Source organism: Cyrtonyx montezumae, unplaced genomic scaffold, assembly GCF_038088225.1.
Source record: "Cyrtonyx montezumae isolate F1298 unplaced genomic scaffold, pur_monq_1.0 scaffold_8, whole genome shotgun sequence".
Taxonomy (NCBI): domain Eukaryota; kingdom Metazoa; phylum Chordata; class Aves; order Galliformes; family Odontophoridae; genus Cyrtonyx; species Cyrtonyx montezumae.
In genome coordinates, this window is record NW_027072089.1 from 91,422,533 (window position 1) to 91,438,731 (window position 16,199).

General features: G+C 40.2%; 1 protein-coding gene across 1 annotated transcript in view; it reads right to left on the reverse strand.

Annotated features, from left to right (window-relative positions):
* Positions 1-16,199, reverse strand: part of CNTNAP2 (contactin associated protein 2) — a 677,682-nt gene that overhangs the window by 83,822 nt on the left and 577,661 nt on the right. The window contains exons 15-16 of the mRNA XM_065752999.1: positions 14,909-15,036; positions 8,872-9,042 (exon numbers count right to left, since the gene is read on the reverse strand). Coding sequence (XP_065609071.1) covers positions 8,872-9,042; positions 14,909-15,036 — 299 coding nt within the window. The remainder of the gene's footprint in view (positions 1-8,871; positions 9,043-14,908; positions 15,037-16,199) is intronic.

Genomic DNA, 16,199 nt, shown 5'->3' on the forward strand with positions numbered 1-16,199 from the left:
GCAATGTCAATGTTGGCATACCATTTGGCTGCTTTTGACTCCAGTTCATACTGTAATTCTAACATATCTGGCACAGCAGCACTCAGTGGAGGTGTGACTTCATTCGGGCCACAGTAGTCTACCAATCAGCCTCCATTCTCCACTGGCTTTACGCACCGGCCATATGGGGCTGTTAAAAGGTGAGTGAGTTTTGCTGATCACTCCCTGGCTCTCTAGCTGACGAATCAAGTTATGAATGGGGAGCAAGGAATCCCTGTTATTGCAGTACTGTCGTCTGTGCGGCATTTTAGTAGCAATTGGTACCTGCTGCTCCTTTACGTTCAGTACCCCCACAATAGATGGATCTTCTGACAGGCCTGGTAAAACAGACAGCTGCTTAATGGTGTCTGCATCTACAGCAACTATTCCAAAAGCCCATTCGTATCCCTTGGGATCCTTGAAATGTCCCCTTCTGAGATAATCTATACTGAGTATGCATGGAGCCCCCTGTCCAGTCACTATAAGATGCTTCTGCCAGTCTTTTCCGGTGAGGCTTATTTCTGCCTCCAACACAGACAATTCATGAGAGCCCCCAGTCACTCCAGAAATATAAATCAGTTCTGTCCCTTTATGGGCATTAGAGTGCACTGTGCACTGGTGTCTACCAGCGCCCTATATTTTTGTGGTTCTGATGTGCCAGGCCATCTAATCCACACAGTCCAATACGCTCTGTTATCCCTATCTGCCCAATGGCTGGGGGCAGGGCCCCTCTCTTGGTTACCTGCAGTGACTGGAGCAATTTCATTTCATTGTTGGTTAATCTGTGTTGTAATTCTCTCACCCATGCTCACAGTGCAGGAGTGTTTTTTTTTTTTTTTTAATGACATTTCTTTGTGTCTTCTCCATTTAATGACATTTCTCCACTTCTCCATTTGCAGGTAAGTAGCTCCACAGAGCTGCACGGAACATGGAATTACTGCTGTCATTAGCCTGAGCAGGGAGGCTTTTGCCTTTGACATCTGAGACTTTAATCAGTTTGATCAGCTCCTTTAGCAGATTCTCTTGATCATCCTGGTCTTCATCAGGTGTTTCTGATACTGCCATGGGTTCATCTCTATTGATCACTAGGGACAGTTCATCCAGTATGCCTTCCTGTACCTTCTCCATTTTATCTAGTCTTTTTACTACCTTTGATATGGCTGAAATGGAAGTGTGCAATGACAGGAATTGTTCATAGTTTTGAAGTGTAAGAATCAGTTAACAAACTGAGGGTCTTCTGTGTTGTTCCTCGCATCTATTGAATGTTGGTACTAGTGTACTCGCATACCTCTCTCGTGCTGTTCTTGAGAGCTTACGCCATGTATCAGGTGTAGTTCTCACTCCATCAGGACTATAGTGCTGGTGTGAATTGTTAGGAACATATATAGGATCATACAACATTTCCACCATGACTGTTTCTCTCAAATATCGGATGCCTTTCTCAACAGTATCCCATCTCCTTATTGCAGGCTCCAGATTGTCTTTGTAGGGATGTCTTTCCTTCTCAGCTAGTAACATTTGTTCCCAGAGGGTGGTGACTCCATTCAGCCATTTACTAATCCCTCTGTTGACAGCTAGGTCTCAGGCAATGCTTCCTAGTTGGCGAGCTTTATTACCATCTAGGGACACGCTACCAGCCCCATTGTCCCAGAACCAAAGCAACCAGGTGACAGTAGTTTCATCCAGGCACTGTATAAACTCTTTTCTTGAGCCTCGGGTTTCAGTCATTTTCAGGAGTCAATGAATAATGGTAACAGTGACTTCCTCATCATCACTCTCCTCTCCATGTCTGTCACTTTTCTTAGTTGCCTTTCACAGTGGTGGTGGTTTTGAGGTGGGCCCTTTGCCTTGATCTTCCTCCTCTTCCTCCACCTCTTTTTTCTGTTCTAGATGTGAGGACACCCGTTTCCATTTCTGGCCTCCCACAGGGGCAACTGACATTGATACTGGTGCTCCCTGTGATTGGTCAGGTTTGACTTGGAGGTTTTCCTTTTTGATTCGGACCTCAGTCTGGAAACTGTCTCCCTGCAGAATAGTATTAAATATAGCTCAGTAAGCACAAGTCAAGCCCCAGGCAAACCGTTCCTCCTCAGATCTTTCTGAACTTCATTATCCCTTACTCAAATACTTGCCTAGTTTCTCAAGATCCCACAGGTGTTCAAGAGTAAAATCCCATGACATTGGGGTCCCCACACTTCTAATCTCTTTCCTAAGCCTCTCCAGATTCCCTGCCATTCAACATTCTCTGGTTTTGAGAAAGACTTCCTCCACATGATTGCAGAGAGTACATGCAGGGAAACTGTTAACACAGTCCCTAAGCTGGCATCCTGAACATGCATAAGCAACTGAAAAGAGAACCTGGAAACCAGTCCAGACATTGTATTGTCTGTTACATTAGCCAGGATGTATAGGGATCAGGCAGGTATCTTCATCTGTGCCCTTAAGCGGTTATACACTTATACAATAATGGTTATACAACTCTTGTACTGATCATAAGTAACTTAAAAATAAACCAATACGTTGTAAGGTACATAATGGCCCTTAGTCCTCAAGCAATAGTCTTACAATGAAGTAGAGATTCTTGACTGCCTGCATTCTCCACCAATAACTGTCACAGTTATATCCTTGACAGGGACACAAGGAAAAAGGAGCGAGAGAGGGAAAGGAAAAAAGAAACCGTACTGTCTGTGGCAACATGGCCACCCAAGCACAGCCGTGTGCTCTGGGGGGGGAGGGAGGGGGAGGAGGTGGGGGGGTTGCAAGCGGGAAGGGTACAGAGTTAACAGATGGGTTTAAAAAAAAAAAACTAAAAACAACAGCAACGGTTTGCAGAAGAATTATACTTTACTAAATCTAACAAAATCGAACAAACTGGGAGAGAGAAGTAACCAAGATGTGAGAGCTTATGTTAGTAAAACTGCAGGGGAAGCACATGTGCTTTATCTCTGCAGAAAGCTGAGAGAAAAGCGTGCCAGAGGGCAGATGGTGTCTGGTCCAGAGCTCCACCCTTCTTCCACTCCCCACCAGAGCATTAACTCTTTAACTCCCAACATGATGTTCTGATGTGGAATACCAGCAGCAAAAATAAATAAATAAAATAAAATAAAATAAAAAAATCACAAAACCACATCAGAGGCATATCCTCATGCACTCTCAGCACTTCTCATTTACAGCTGATAATTTACTTCTTTGGAGCAGAACGGTGGATCAGAGAACAGAGAACAATCCTTCACTGATTTTTCCCCAGGGTAGCCCAACTTGCTGATTGCAGCGGAGGGGGAATATTGAACTGCTGGAAACGTGCCTTTACCTTCTCCAAAGCATAAAGGCTACTTGAAAATGACTAAATCTCCAGGTATGTGATAGTAAAAAGATGAATATTCCTGGCTTCTCTGACCTTGTGGAAGAACGATAATTATATGTCTTTCTACTGGCAGACAACCACTTACATGCACAATTAGCAGCATTCTGGGAAAGAATAGCTGTACCAGAGCTAAAATGAAGGGAAAACAGTATTGAGAAAGGTGCCTTTCTCATCGAAAGTAAGCATCTCTTCGAGGACCATGATAAGTAGGGATTTGATTTTTATAATGAGTAAGAGTCAGTTATTTTTATCTCACTTTAAAATAGAATCAAAAAGTAACCAACTAATCAATTAAAAATACCAGCCTTCCTACACAATAGATTAGATTGCCCTGGGGGACAAAAATACTACATTTAAATGAAAGTACCAATTTTATCATGAATTTTCATGCTAATGCTAAACATGTTCTCAGAAGATGATTATTAATTATTAATTACTTAAGTTATGCTAACTGCATTACAGCTATCTAGTAGATAAACTCTTTAAATCAACTCTCATATTTCCATGATTGTATTTCAGTTTGTCTAGCAATTTTCAGCTCTGGACACTGAGAATGAAAGGTGTCATTATCTGTCCGACTTAAGCAGGATACCAAATCAAAGATATGTGAAAGAACTTGTTTAAGATCAAACATCTTAAGGCTGGGAACAGGCCTTGAAAAAATACCTACTTGCTTTTAAGGCAATATACTTTCAGATAGAGAATGTTACCTCCAATCCAATCATCCCTCTTCCAATAACTACTTAGCTGCATGGAAGACAGGAAGGGCATCTCAGTTGAAGGTGTTGCCGAGTCATCTCCTGAATGGTACTAAAGCTTAAAATATATGGCAGCAATATCTTCTGGTCTCTTTTGTGAAAGGTGATTCACATAAAGGAAACTGCAGACAGTGCAGTGAGTAGAAAAGGAGAACTGTGTTTTTGTATCTGTATTATCTAATCATATATTACACTGTACATTTGAACTGCAGTGCTTTACCAGAAACTGACTTGTTCCCATGCAGCAGAAGACAGCACAACAAATGGGACGCAAAGTCTTCGAAACAGTTCCCTCATACAGCATATTAAAGATTTTGTTTAACTGGCAGTTAATTTTTGTTGGATGAAGGGCAAAATAAAATTGTGTGCTAACTTTCATGAAATTAGATTACAGAAGAAGCATGGAAAAATATAAGAACATTGTAAAAATTACACAATTGTGTAAATGGTACATCATAACAGAAGTATTAATAGTCTGGTGCAGGCCTTAGAACTAAGTATCAGTACATTATTCTTTTATAGTGCGATTTTGAATAAAAACACTTTGCTTGTGTACTTTCTCTTTTGTGGTGTTTTTCTTACTCTATAGTTTATGGACTATGTGAAAGCTATGCTGGAGACTGTAGTTAAGACTGAAAAAGTTGTAGCTGACAGAAAATCTGGCCAGGTGCTCACAGTAATAAAAGCTGATTGATTTTTCTAGTTTAAAAGCAAATTTTCATTGTTACTACTTGTTTCTCTGTGCCCATCTGGGGGTCACAAACAGGTTAAGTACCCTGCTGCACTGTGATATCACAATCCAAAAAATACAACTCAAGTTTACTTATAATGTAGTTAATTCATACGTGAAGATGTTGGAGGATGGGGCAGGGTGGATGGATCTTGATAACCTTTCATCAGAAGTTTAAACAAAGATTCCCTTCTCTGAAAACTATACTTGCAATCATTTACTGTTATTTTTTTACTAACTTCTGGGTAGACACCACTCCCACCTCTCACTTCCCCAGTGGAGATTATGTCTTTGACTTTGGGTGTATAAAATGTGTAATGGCAGTTTTGTAATAGTAACTGTTTTTATGCTTTTCTTCAAAAATAAAATTTTATTAATAAACTAATAAAGGATTGTGTTTATTTCAAAGATATTTTCTTTCAAAATGTAAGAAAATGTGTGAAATGTTTCTGACTGAAAAAAAAAAGTTACTGGAGAAGGTCTACAGCAAGGCAAAGTAGAGAAACAAGGACTGAACAAAGGGTGAATTAAAAATTAACCTTCATTATGATTTAAATTCCTATTTATTTTTGAATAGCATTTAAACCATAATGAAATGTTACAAAGTGTTAGGAAAATATCTGGCCAAAGCTTTATATTAACATTTATCATGTACCACATTAAAATATTCTTGCAAAAGCTTAATCCAAAGATAGTTACATTCAATTAAATCAATCTAATGACATAAATTTAATTAGTCGCATGCATAAATATCTGAAGTATTATGGATACAATTTCACTATTATTAGAAACACCTCCTCTTTCATTATATCTTATCATTTAGTCATGCAAAATCTTTTTCTACTTTAAAAATGTATTCCTTTGGTGAAAGCAATAAAAGTATTTTGTATTTTAATAACATAACCAAACAATTTCCAACACTTACATATGTAATTCAAATTAAAGAAAAAACAATTTAAAATATATAAGGGCTGCTCTGAAAGTAATGCCTTCTAGTTAATTGTTTCATGACAACAGAGGCAGATACTGTGGTTATGGCAGTAGAAGTGTGCAATTGAATTCTTACATGCTTAACAAAGTTGCACCAATTGACGTTCATGGATATTTGTTGAATGTTTATGGAAACCAAACAGTGGATGCATCACACCAACAGTCCTTTTCCAGTTCTGGACTCCACAGCACCTTAGGTTCCTAACCCAGGCATATCTGACCTGCAGGCCTCATGCAGCCAATCCCATCCCTGGGATTTAAAGGCACTCATTACTCAGCAGCAGCCAGACCTTCATAGGTTCATAGGTACATTAGGTTGGAAAGGACCTACAAGATCATCTAGTCCAACCATCCTCCTATCACCATTCCTATCCACTAAACTACTAAATCAAATCCCTTAGCACCTCATCTAAACGCTTCTTGAACAGCGCTAGAGATGGTGCCTCATGCACTTTTAAACCATGTCAACTTAAACCAGGGCATGGGAAGGCAGTGCTGTGCAGTGTTGACTCAAGTGACAGCAAAAAATTGCATGAATTTTGATACACTGGCTAAACACTGAACAGTGAAGAATATGTATTCATGCTTTCTGTTTTGATAATGAAATTTGAACATAGAATCCTAGAGTCTGTACAAAAAGGCAAAGAAAAAGAAAATATAACCACTGTTTGAAGTGTAGCACCTTGCAGCAAATACATCAAAAATGCCATTACATGAAAAGCTTTAGTGCAAAATGACAGTTCTGCTAGATAATTCAATGGGTTTGCTAGAAAGTACTCTGCCAAGGGGAACATTCTTTATAAGATAGAATTGCCTTTAAACCCTAGACTTACATTTATATTCTTATTAAGAAAAAAAATTACATATCAGTTTTATGGGACTTCTGTAAGAGGGAAGTAAACTCTTTAAAGAAGTTGATGGCATGTAAGCCATGCAAGAAACGTGAAAACCTGAAAATCAGGTTTTAATTTTTATTTCAGTGAATTCCAATAAAGTACATGTTAGAATGAAACAAACTAATGAAAACTAGATAAACTCATTCTCTTTTCTGAATCATGAATTTATAGGTTTTTATCTTTGTTGCTAAAACCACAGTATTTAATTCTTTTTGAGCTGTGACTAGCATAAACTTCATGTTCAGTGTCACGGAGTTATCCGTGACAGTGACCCAAGGGAAATCGAGAAGGGACAGAGAAAGGGAAAGGAAAAAAAACAACAATTGCACCGTCAGTGGCCACGCAGCCGCCCAAGCAGAGCTGTGCTCTCTGGAGGGGTAGGAGGAAACTGAGGGAATAGATGGGTCTACAAAAAACAACGGCACGATTTGAGAAGGAACGGTAAATTTATTAAATCTAATAAAATTGAACAACTGATAGTTTCCAAACCAAAAGCTGTGTGCTTACATTAAGGAGGAATTGCAGGGGAAGCACACATGCTGAAGCTCCACGGCAGCCTGGCATCTGGTGGGGAGCTCCACCCCTCTGCTGCTCCCCAACAGCATTAACTCCTTACCTGCCTGCATGATGTTCTGATGTGGAATACCGGAATCCAAACCACAAAACAACAACATTCAGAAAGGATTGTTTTCCAGGGCTCTGAAATTTTCAAGCTTAGTTTCCAGGAAGAAAGGCTCGAATGAATGTAATGATGTTCAAATGGTCTGCTCTGTATGTTTTCACAAATACATTCAAGATAGTTTTAATCAAGAGGGATTATTTCTTAACCTTGAACAGCAGCAGTACATTTGACCTTACATCTGTTTCTACAGATGATATTTCTGCCATAAAATACTTGTAATCTAAGGCTTAGATTCAGGGACTGTAGGTAATAGTTGAATAGAGGCATATGCCAAGCCACAGCAGGCTTAGACTTAAGACTCTTGTTTAACAGTATTTAGGCACTTTGCTACATTCTTGATTTAGTAAATTTATTCAGAAAACAACTATAATGTTACTATTATTTAACCTGTGTTGAGTTCAAAAGGTTTGTGGTTGTTCTCAGGTCACCTTTATTAATTGCTCTTGCCACCTTTAAGCTAAGTGAACAGCAGATCTGCTCTGATAACTTCAGAGGCTAAGTACACAGTTCACGCATTAGAAGAACAAAAAGCTCTGGAGATGCTCACCTCAAACAGCTCTAAGTACTACTTAAATTGAAAATTAAATCAGAAATGTCTGCCACATTATTACTGAAAGGGCCATGTCCCCTGTTTAATACAAAAAAAAAAAAAAAAAAAAAGAAAAAAAGAACCAAACAGATTTCTATGACTCAGTAGGAGCTTCAGTAGATTGTCAGTAGATTACAGAAAACAGAAATTAGTAACAAGTTGGCTGATGATACAAAGCTGAAAAGAACGGCTGACACACCAGAAGACTGTGCTGCCATTCAGCAAGACCTTGACAGGCTGGAGAGTTAGGCAGAGAGGAAGTAGATGAGCCATGGGTGCTTGCCTACCACTCGCCCTCACCCAGCCACGGGAGTTTGTTCGCCCTTGGGACATTAGAAGTAGTTTAAATGAAATTAATTTTTCTCTTGAGATATCATGTCCTCTTTCTCAGATCAATAACTGAATGAACAGATAATGCTGGCAGAAGTGTTAATTTTATAAGATTTTTTTTTACAGTGACTTTAAATACCACATGTACATTTTCAGCTCTGGATCCTTACAGTGCTGATTAGATTAGTCTCTGCCAAAGCTGAAGAAACATACTTTAAATTAATACATCTGTCATATAATTTTGACAAATATTTTTAAGTCTGTGTCATTCTATACCTGTGTTACCAGTTCTATCTACTTCTTCCCTTTATAAATAAATAAAAAAAACCCAACAGACTTCAGTTGTTCCTCGTAGCAACCTGAGAGCAAGTCAGACAGTTTGATATGGAGGTTTATTTCCTGACTTTACTGAGTTTACATGTTTTACTGAACAATACATTTTTCTTAAAATCATTTACTTGATATGAATCTGCTTCAGGTTCCAAGCAAAGTTGTGGAAAAAGCAGACACTTACATTTCAGCTCCAGTTTGATGAAGTCGGTGTTCCCCAGATTCTCAAGAAATACTCCATCTGAGGCTGATGTTTTGAAATAGAAAGAGATGTCTGCACTAGTCTCCCCTTGGAAAGTGGAGAAGTGAAGGTAGGATGATGATGTGATGAAGGAAGCAGCATTCCAGTAGTTCCCTGCAGGAATGAGACAGACAGGAAAGAAACATTTCAGTGTTTTCTGGAAGCTGACTTGAAATTCAAGGCTTTTAATGTTAATATATGCTACAGTGCTGTCCATACTGAAACAAAACATTACATCTTGCTTTTATTACTTTCCTCTTTTCTGGTTGTGTCATGTCTATTTTCTGATGTTTGTATTCTCAAATTCCTGATTTATGATTTTGAGTAGTACAATAATGTGCTGTTGAGAGAAGTCTTCAGTACAGTACAGTTACCACAGTAAACACAGTAGTGACACTGAGTTAACAGGTGATAAGTCATAAGAACAAAACACTGACTCACCTAAGGCACAGGTCTTGCATTTGTATATTGCCTCATGTAGAACTAATCTGTCTTCAAAACTACTCTACATGACTGCAATAGGATTGACTGGTCACAGCCTGAACCAGTAAATGAGCACCTGAGTGACCAGAGTGGAGTAGTCCAGATCCACCCGTCCTCTCTGTCTCTCCCTCTTGGTGGTACTTCCAGCTGTGCTTCCGGGAGCACAGATATGCTCAGAGCCTGTGCAGGTTGCCCCCCTCCCCTCACTCCCTTCCTTCCAGCGCGCCAGAGTTTGAACAAGAGGTGGCTGCATTCCTTAATCCAAATGGTTGCCAGGAGGGGTGAGTTAATTCCACTTTCCTTTAGTATCTTGCTCTATAGCACCTGCACTTTAAATGAAGGCACTGTCACCACCTTTGTTTACTTTACAATGACAATAGACATTTCTGATCTCGATGTACCACAGAAAGAATCTAATAAATGAAGCAAAGCTGTACAACCACAATTAATGTAAGCCCCAAAGAACCCTCTAATATGTTTCCACTGGGAAAAGATTGTCATTAATGATATTCAAGCACTATAACAGTACTTGCTAGCAATAGAGTCAATAATTAATGCAAAGTAGTGTTATGTCATAAGCATAAAAAGTTTCATAATATATAGGTGTGATGCAATGGAAAGCACAGTGACAGTAGGGCAGTAAGATGCCAGGCTGCAGCAAGGGAGGATCCACTCAAACATGACAGCAGTGGATGTTGAAATAAGGGAAATAAACTCCTTAGCTTCAGTAGGCCTGTAAGATCCTCAGGTAGGCAGGGATCTCCAGATGAGATACCCTCACCTCCATTACCAACCCTTAAATGAGGTCTAGGAAGGAGCGGATCCTGACTCTACCCCTTCTGGACACTCAGGTGCATTGCATGCATCTGACCTACCCTGGGTTGGCTCTGTCTTCCTACCAGGTGCTCAGTCACTGGTTCAACCCACATCTTAACATGTCCACTATACTCCACCCCTTGACAGTTTAAAGCAGGTTAAAGGTAAGCCCTTTCCATTATGGTGATCAAATACACTGTGACACTTGTACAATTGCCCATCACAATGTAGATTGCAAAAATATGAGAATTGATGACTGGTTCATGTTTAATGTCTGTATTCCTTCATGGGCCAGTACTTGATTATTTTTCTGGATGCACACAGTTGTTCAGATCAGTGAAGGTGCAGCTTGTGTTCCATCAGTCTCACATAGTCCATCACCAGGTGTCACACTGATCTCACTGTGACACTGGAGCGTCTTGACATTATGTATCTCCTCACAGTGACCCTGGAGACTCACTGGGAGGCAAGTACTATAGATGTTTTAGAATTACAAGAAAGGGTAGGTCCGCCCTCCATGGCAAGATACAGGCTGACCTAGGTCAGCCCTTCAGCTTGCACTAGGACGTGCCCTGGCCATAGGTACCATACCCTTTGGCCTGATATCTGAGGCTGCATAACTGTATCAGGTACCAAAAGGAGAAAGAGTCCTGACTTGCCATAGGGATGTGATTAAGGTCCCCTTAGGAATGAAATCTGGAGTGTTGACCACTATGTCTGCAGGCCACATGCCTATTACCCAGGGAGACTACCTATCCCCCAGCCTCCAAAAAGTTGCACAAGGTGCACCACTTCAGTCAAGGTCTTTCTATTTTATGGGTAGTTGGTTCTAGGTTTTCAGGGGCAGGGAGCAGAAGATTAGTATCATCACCAATTTGGGGTCTTATCCAATTATCAGTACCCATAATTTCTGTTCTAAGTAGGGAGGCTCATGTCATCTACAACATCTTCAGAGCACTGGATCTTCCATCTCTAGGTCTATCATTCAGGTTCTGCAGGGTTTCCTAGAGTCTTTTTGTCCACACTTGCAGGGACTGAGAGTCTGTTTTCAGGGCAGCCTCAAGAATACCATTATAGCATTCAATAAGTCCTGCCCCCATTGGATTACACTGCAGGTGTTATTGCACTCAATGTTGTTTACTTCTGCCCAGTGTTATACCATTGCACCAGTGAAATAAGTCCCTTGGTCTCTCCCAAGGACTTGAGGTGTCTGGTTTGCTCTTGGCCTTGGATAGAACTTGCTCACTTGATGTGTCAGTGCAGGTCAGGGCATAACTCACCCCCTCAGACTGAGGGAGGGGCCCAGTGTAATCAACTTGCCATTGTTGTAGAGGATTGTGTTGTAAGAGACTATTATTTTGTACCATTGCCTCGAAGTTTGCTGATGAACATGTCTGAACATGTCCAAGCAAGTCCTGGGCAAGGGCTGCGAAATCCTTTGTCTAAGGGACAAGCAGATGGGCATGTCCTGGGGCAATGAAAGTGAGATAAACTGCAGCTCAGTGGCCGCTGAACACTCTTTTGTGTGGTACTCATCTCTGTGGGGAGATAGCCATCTCAGGAGATGCTTGCCTGGCATCCTAGCACAGGATTTGTCATGTAGGCAGGAAAAATGGAGGATAAAAGAGGGATTGATCTCCATGAGAAGAGGTGCCCTTCCATCAGAGACCTCATGAGCTGATCCCTGCTGCTGTCCCTCCTGGGCCTGCTGCCTGAGACGTGCTGCTTTCTCCTTGACCTCCCTGCTCCTTCGAGGGATTCTATCATCTGAACCCTCATGAGCTGATCACTGTTTGCTGCTTCCCGGAGAGGCCTTCTCTTAGGAGAGACCTCATAAGCTGATCACTTTTTGCTGCTGCCCCTCCCGGTGCCGACCCCTCACTGCTTCTCCAGTGCTGACTGATGCTGTTCCTGGGCTGACCCCACGCTGCTTCTCCTGTGCTGACCCAGTGCCGCTTCTCCGGGACAACTGTTTGCTGTTCAAGGCTTCCCTTCACTGCTGCTGTTCTCCCCGCTTCTGCCATCCCTGCTCTTCTGCCTCAGACTACCAGAGCCTCTAGCAACCAGACCACCCCTAGGATCCTGGCTGGTGACTTTCCCTGTGTTGTACAAATCCTTGCTTCTTTCCTATCTTTCCTATCGTTCGCCTTCCCTTCCCCATCATCCTTATTGGTAACAGTATCCACCTTCCTCCTCCCCATCTCCCTGGTCAATACTGGTAATAAACTGATTGGACCAACATTTGAACTGTTGTTTCTTAATCTCTTGCCAGGTATACACATAATCAAAGAACCTCATCTCCCTCCTTTATATTGGAGCGTGACATGTGTCCTCTAGCAAGAAGGGCTACAATCTCGGTCTTATCTTGAAGCAAGGGTCATAGTCTCAGCATGTCTGGACAACATCAGGCAGTTGTATGGTCAGCCCTTGTGTTTTAGCAGGTGCTCACATTGTCTTGCCCATCATGCCACAGCTTCTGATATAGTCAGGGGGCGATGTTCTTGGGTGGTGAATCCTCAATCCTAACTCAAGCTAACATGTTGGCTTCGTCATTTCTCAGTGATTGTAGAGGCTGGTGGCCAGAAACATGGTAGGTATATACAGTATTGTGTTTAACCACATTCTGTATGTCTATGTATCTCTGACCTGGATTGGTTAGACAGGAATAGTTCATTCCTAGGTGGTCCACTGTGCAATCCAAAGAGTGAATCCCCAGTACACAGCCCAACTATACACACAGATATTCAGTGTGCTGTCACTGAGTTCCTTCCTTCACACCATCCACACAGTTCTGCCCATTGGCTACTCTGACCATCCTCTCCAAATCAGATTGCTTCAACAGAAGAATCGTATGCCACTTCTGTCTTCTTGCTCAGATTACCCGTCTTCAGGAATAGGATATTTTCCTTCCCAAGTGGGATTCTTCTCTGGTGGAGCAATGGTTTTCTCTTCTGGCACATCACTGGTGATACATCACCAGGCCTAGGATCTTCTAAAACTCATATTTCAACTGTGACAAAACCAGACCACTCCTCTGGCTGAAATAGGCAACTCGTACCATCCACCCTAAGAACTTGGGTGGGGATCTTTCACCTACCCCTGAATTGGCATGTATGTTTTAACTATAACCCCAGCTGTTTTGGGTTACTCAACTCCAACCATGCACTAGAATTAACAAAAGCAACGATTCTCTAGGCTATACTATACATATATATATACATATACCATGCATGCTTCTTGCTCTCTTTCTCTCTCTCTGTCTCTTTTTAACGTTTTAAGAAAAATATTTAAAATATTGTCATGGTGTTATCTGTGACAGTGACCCAAGGGAAATTGAGAAGGGAGAGGGAATGGAAAAAAAATACTGCACGTCAGTGGCCATGCGGCCGCCCAAGCAGAGCCATGCACTCCGGGGTGAGGGGGTAACTGACGGAATAGATGGGTCTACAAAAAACAACGGCACGATTTAAGAAGGAACAGTAAATTTATTAAATCTAATAAAACTGAACAATTGATATAGAGAAAGTTTCCAAACCAAAAGGTAGGAGCTTACGTTAGGGAGGAACTGCAGGGGTGAATTTCCACAGCAGCCAAAAGAGCGCACTGAGCAAGAGAGCATCTGGTGTGGAGCTCTGCCCCTCTACTGCTCCCCAACAGCATTAACTCCTTAACTGCCTGCATGATGTTCTGATGTAGAATACCAGCATCAAATCCACAAAACCACAACAAATTTTTTTTTTACTTTTATATTACTGTTAGTGTATATTTTGTGAAGGCTGCTCCAAAAGTAATGCCTCCTGATTTATTATGCTGGGCCATAACATCAAAAGTAGATGTATGTGGCACAGAATGGAAGTTAAACCTTCCCACTTATATTCCATTACATTCTTCTGCTGTGTGACAGATGGCAGCAGAGGGGCAGTCTGACAAAATGGCATGTGACATGGAAGGGCCTATGAATCATGGTTTGTCACTGAATTCCTCTATGTGAAAAAAATTGTACCCATTGACATTCATCAGCACTTTTGTTGATTGTTATTGAGTCCAAATTGTGAATGTAGTCACAATAAGGCAGTGGATGATGTGTTTCAGGAGTGGTGACAGTTTTCCAGATTGTTATGAGTTTGGCATGTAGGCTCTTGTTCATTGCTGGTGAAAATATATAGCTAATGGTGGTGAGAAATGCTGAGAAATAGTGTTTTGTTGCTGAGAATTTGCTCTATCAAATAGTAAAATTGTGTTCTTTGTATCTGTTGTTGTTTCCATGGAAATAAATATGAGGCATTACTTTTGGAATGACCTATGTATTTGTGGCCAAGACAATTTCTAATCTCTAAATTCTGCCCAGGCAAGACAAGAGATTGGTTACCCATGTTCTAGGGTTTTTCAGCACTGGATGTTTGGAGAACTTCTTACACAAATCCGTATCACTGTTTTTACCTACATAAACTTACTTGAATAATCTATGTTGCCACATTACCATAAAGATGCCCAAAAGAACATTTTAAATACAAAGATGAACATGCAGTTTCTTAGACAAAGTTTGTCAAGTCACATAATTCTTCCATGCTTGACTAGGCTGCCACATACTTAATTGTAGATGTGGAATCAACTAAATTATAATTTTGTAATGATTTATTCTTTCTATACAGCACTAAGAGGAAGGAAAGAGCCAACTTACGATCTCCTTGACAATGCACAGGACCCACAGATATCTTTGCTTCAGACCCAGGCCGGTCAATATCTCCAACCACTACTTGACTGACTGGTAGGTGATCTTTGTATGACAGCATCCCAGTGTCTTTTCTCCTGAATCACAAGAAATCAATGGTGAAATATATAATTTACTTCATCATTATTATCATCCAGTGAATGAATGCAGTAATTACACCAGTATAAGTTTATCCTGTAAAAATTAGTTTCAAATGTCATCAGTTTGATAAAAATATGAAGAAAGGCATAAATTTACTGGAAAACTGATGAATGAAAAGCAGCAACATAGTAAAAGTCGTGTTTTTTTGTGATGACCAGTCCTGGACTTAGCTGGAATTCTTTGAGTTTTTCTGCTTTATAGACCGACTAGTTCTGTTTAACAGTTTGCTGTTTATTTCTTAGCTGTTTATTATTAGCTGTTATATTTATATTTATATTATATTTATACTATATTTATATTTATTTATATTTATATTATATATTAGCTGTTATATATATGTATTCTTAACTGTTATATCACAGTTCGCTGTTTATTTCTCTTATGTCTTGTGAGTAGGAATGAAATTAAGACTTACTTGGGTATCTTGTTAGCTCTGGCCATTGCCAGTTACTATCATGATATGACCTCCATATACTAATGAAACAGTACTTCTTTTACATTGAATATTTATATTAATAAGCAAAAAGAGAGCTATTAAAGGCTAATTCTCTCTAAAGGCTTGTCATGTTAGTTTTGCTATTTCTAACACTAAGGGCATAAGTCCAAAAATATGAATCTATAAACTAGAGGTATGCATCTACTCTGCAAGTACTATTTCTGTTAGTTAGATACCTAAAATTTAACTTAGTTATGTGCAGAAATTCCTCATTCCAACAGCAGTGAATATGCTTTTTCACATCCAGACCAAATCACTATGCACTCATATAACACTTACTATTTACCATTTCAGGAGATGGATCCTGCTGGGATGTTAAGGACTATTTCTTCTGAATATAAAATGAAAAAAAGCAAATATAATTAGATAGTTCATCTCTCAGTTCTCTTTGTTTTTGTATGAACATACTGATATCCAAAAGCATCCACATAGTAAGTATAGTATGTTTTCTTCCTTAAAAGACTACACATTTTAACTCAAAACAAGGTAGGAGAACAAATTCATCTGTTCTGATTTTTTTTCCTACTTTGTTTCTAGCTATACCTTGCCATGTTACTGAGTACATGAAGTAACTAACTTACTGTCAATGGTTTAGGGGCTGGT